This window comes from Pagrus major, chromosome 17 (assembly GCF_040436345.1).
Source record: "Pagrus major chromosome 17, Pma_NU_1.0".
NCBI classification, from domain to species: Eukaryota; Metazoa; Chordata; class Actinopteri; order Spariformes; family Sparidae; genus Pagrus; species Pagrus major.
The window spans coordinates 16,515,900-16,519,192 of record NC_133231.1 but is presented as its reverse complement, the minus strand read 5'-3'; the positions used below and the strand labels follow the sequence as shown (position 1 = coordinate 16,519,192).

Sequence of the window (3,293 nt, the reverse complement as noted above, 5' to 3'; positions counted from 1 at the left end):
CCAGGGCGATGCTAACTTCCGGGTTGACATCCCTACACCACTGTCCCATGGTGGTCCACTGGAAGAGTTCAGCTCTCCATAGAGTGCCCAAGTCATGCCAGTTGGTGGACCTCATGGGACCTTATTTCGAAAAAAAACAAACTGTGCAGCAGTCAGTGGGGAGAGACAAATACATTTTTGATCCAGTTTGAGTTGTGCAGTGACTCACACATATGATGTTTGATAAGATAAAAGTCTCGCTTAATATACGTCACCAACATCAACATGGCCACCGCCTTGGCACAGAAACGGTACTAAAAAAAGATGAAAACCACAATAAAAATGGACATATTGACAGCTGCAGGTATTAAAAAAGGGTACTTTGTCACTCCTGCGAGCGAGCTAATATACAGGACCAGCTCTACAATGTTTATATTATGGGTATTGGTGACAGACAGCATATTTTCTAATTACGTATTTTCACGTTACTAACAAACATCAAATGTGTTAATGTCACAATTCAAACAGGATCCAAAAATGATTTGTCTCCACCTTGTATACTTTCCCACCGGAAGGGGCGTGGCTTCAGCTCTCTATTAATATTAAACTTCAATCTTGACTGAAATCATTGCAGAGATGAGTTCAAACACATTCATTAAAGCTTTCCTCAGAGCTTGTTCATTGATGTGTGTTTTTTTTTTAAAGCACATGTCACTCTAATGTCAGCTCGATTTTAACAGGCTCAAGTCTTTTTCAAGCCCCGCCCACATCAGTCCGGGGACCCCGCCCCCCTCTCCGCGGTGTGAAAGTCAGCAGAGCAGAGCAGGTCTGCTGTCAGTGCAGCAGCAGATCCCTCTGTAGTCAGGACGAGACTGTTCATCACTGTGGAGGAAACATGAAGCGAAGCCACAATTACAGCTCATCGGAGAGCGACCTCGATGACAATGTTGAGGTGGAGAAGGATAGTGGAGACGAAAATGGGTAAGTCCGTTTTTTTGTATGATCGTTTTACCACGTTATAGGGCAGAACTGCTTGTTTTAATTCACTGAGTGCTTTATCGTTTTTTTTATTATTATTTGGCTTGCCTTTGCCAATAAACTCAGAACTACATGTTTTAGTTTCATAAAGATTAATTAATTGTTGTTTTACCTTCAGTCAACTTGATTCCCACGGCTCGATGTCACCCTCCACAACCACCCAAGTTCAAGCCAGAAAAAGGCGCAGAGGGGTAAGTGAACTCATTATCTGCGGCGGTTTGACTGATCCAACAGCTTCGTTACCACCTGTGACCTAAATCACTGTTTCTTTTTACCCATTTGCAGATAATTGAGAAACGGAGACGTGACCGAATCAATAATAGTCTGTCAGAGTTGAGAAGATTGGTGCCAAGTGCTTTTGAGAAACAGGTAAGTTGGTCATTCTGCCTTCTCTTCCTTATGGGCAGACACATTTGTCCATACATGCACATATAATAAGGTATCAATATCATGAAAGTGACAGTGTTTTTTTTAAATTATTATTATTTATTTATTTACAGGGATCAGCTAAATTGGAAAAAGCAGAAATTTTGCAAATGACTGTGGACCATTTGAAGATGCTTCATGCCTCTGGTGGCAAAGGTAACAGACCCTTTCTTTGGCTTTGACAGACAGAGAGAAAGAAAGAAAGAAAGTGAAATAATTAAAACATGAATAATTCATGCTGTAATTATTTTATTCTGAATGACAAATCATGGATTTCTGACCTCCTGACTCTGCTCCCTTCCCTGACAGGTTACTTTGAGGCTCATGCTCTTGCTAAGGATTACCGCAGCCTGGGATTCAGAGAGTGCCTGGCAGAGACAGCTCGCTTCCTGAGCATCGTAGAGGGTCGGGAGAGCACAGACCCCCTCCGTATACGTTTGGTGTCCCACCTCAGCAACTACGCCTCCCAGAGGGAGGTGCACACCGGACTGGAACACTTAGCCTGGGGCTCTGCCTACGGGACGGCGCCTGCCCATCTCGCCCACCCCCTCCTCCTGCAGCACCCCCAGGGCAGGACACCTGCATCCAGAAGCAACAGTAGCCCACCCTCCTCCTCCTCTTCTTCCTCCACGTCTTCCTCTTCCTCCACTGAGGCATCTGGGACATCCAGACTCAGTGTCATGCCCCCCACAGAGTCCCTCAGGGTGCCTCCCAACAGCTCGCTGCCCCTCAGTCTGCCTCTGCCAACATCCAAGCTATCGCCACCGCTCCTTTCATCCCTCTCCTCATTGTCGGCCTTCCCCCTCTCCTTCGGTGCCTTCCCTCTGGTGTCCCCGTCGGCCCTCAGCACAGTGAGCCCCTCCTCCACCCTGTCAAAGCCTTACAGGCCTTGGGGCACGGAGATTGGGGCCTTCTGAAGCTAACAACTGGACTGAAGGCAACAGCTGAGCTGTGCCCACCACCACAGACGGGGCAGGATGACCTGCCTCTTCTGTTTTTATAGCAATAAACACAGGGAAACAAAGCAAACTGATGTTATTTTATTAAGTATAAAGAATGAGTGGGAGAGGTTGTTAAAGGGTTTCCACTCAGTATGTCATTACTCTCATAAAGAAAGGAATTCTAAATGACTTTATGTTATCCGTTGAAAATGATGACTAATTTAGTTTACATGCACTGTCTCCAGAATGATATACGGGCCATGAATAGATTTACTGTAAGTGCAAATGTAGAGGTAATATTATGTAGGGCACATAGTGAAACTTCTACATTTGTCCAGCATGGATGTCTGTATTTAACATAATGTAGGGTCACTTAATTTGGTCTGCTTCTTTAGTGGCATCAGAATTTGTGGAAATGCATATTATATGTGCTGTTGTTGGAAAACTAACCACTGGAGAATCAGAAACTTGCATTCTTGTATCTATTTGTAATATTTTTGTACCAATAAATTGAGTTAAAAGTATCAAATTTAAACCAAAGTATTTGTTTCTGTTTCTGTTGCATTTGCTCCTTTGTTTTCATGTAATAGGTACTCCACAATCATGCATCAGAGTCAGATTAACTTCCCTCCAAGTGTGTAAGACCATATCTTCCCAGATGACATATAATATGCAGGTGCATTTTTGTTCCAAGAAGTTAATCATAAGCTAATAAGGTCCCAGTTATTGACTGAAAGGCAATTCCTTCGCTGTGTGCCAGGTAAGTAACTAAATCTGAGCGCATTGTTGCCCTTATGAATACCCAGGAAATCATTAAGAGCCAGAGGAAATCCTTTACAATGTTGCCCTGACCTCACCAGGCTGGGCTGGTCTGAAACGGAGACAATAGTGTGAACAGGATGGGGACAT

At 44.1% G+C, this 3,293-nt stretch overlaps 1 protein-coding gene across 1 annotated transcript; it reads left to right on the top strand.

Annotated features, from left to right (window-relative positions):
* The first annotated feature begins 845 nt into the window (after positions 1-845).
* On the top strand, positions 846-2,913 carry LOC141012307 (hairy/enhancer-of-split related with YRPW motif protein 1-like). The gene is made up of 5 exons (XM_073485758.1): positions 846-960; positions 1,136-1,208; positions 1,303-1,386; positions 1,518-1,599; positions 1,753-2,913. The coding sequence occupies exons 1-5, from the start codon at positions 875-877 to the stop codon at positions 2,358-2,360; spliced, it is 933 nt and encodes a 310-aa protein (XP_073341859.1). The 5' UTR covers positions 846-874; the 3' UTR covers positions 2,361-2,913.
* Positions 2,914-3,293: the final 380 nt, after the last annotated feature.

Excerpts from the sequence above, each read along its gene's own strand:
- LOC141012307 (XM_073485758.1), top strand. The coding sequence starts at position 875 with ATGAAGCGAAGCCACAATTACAGCTCATCGGAGAGCGACCTCGATGAC. Across the intron at positions 1,387-1,517 it reads CAAGTGCTTTTGAGAAACAG|GGATCAGCTAAATTGGAAAA; the intron begins GTAAGTTGGTCA and ends ATTTATTTACAG. Across the intron at positions 1,600-1,752 it reads TCATGCCTCTGGTGGCAAAG|GTTACTTTGAGGCTCATGCT; the intron begins GTAACAGACCCT and ends CTTCCCTGACAG.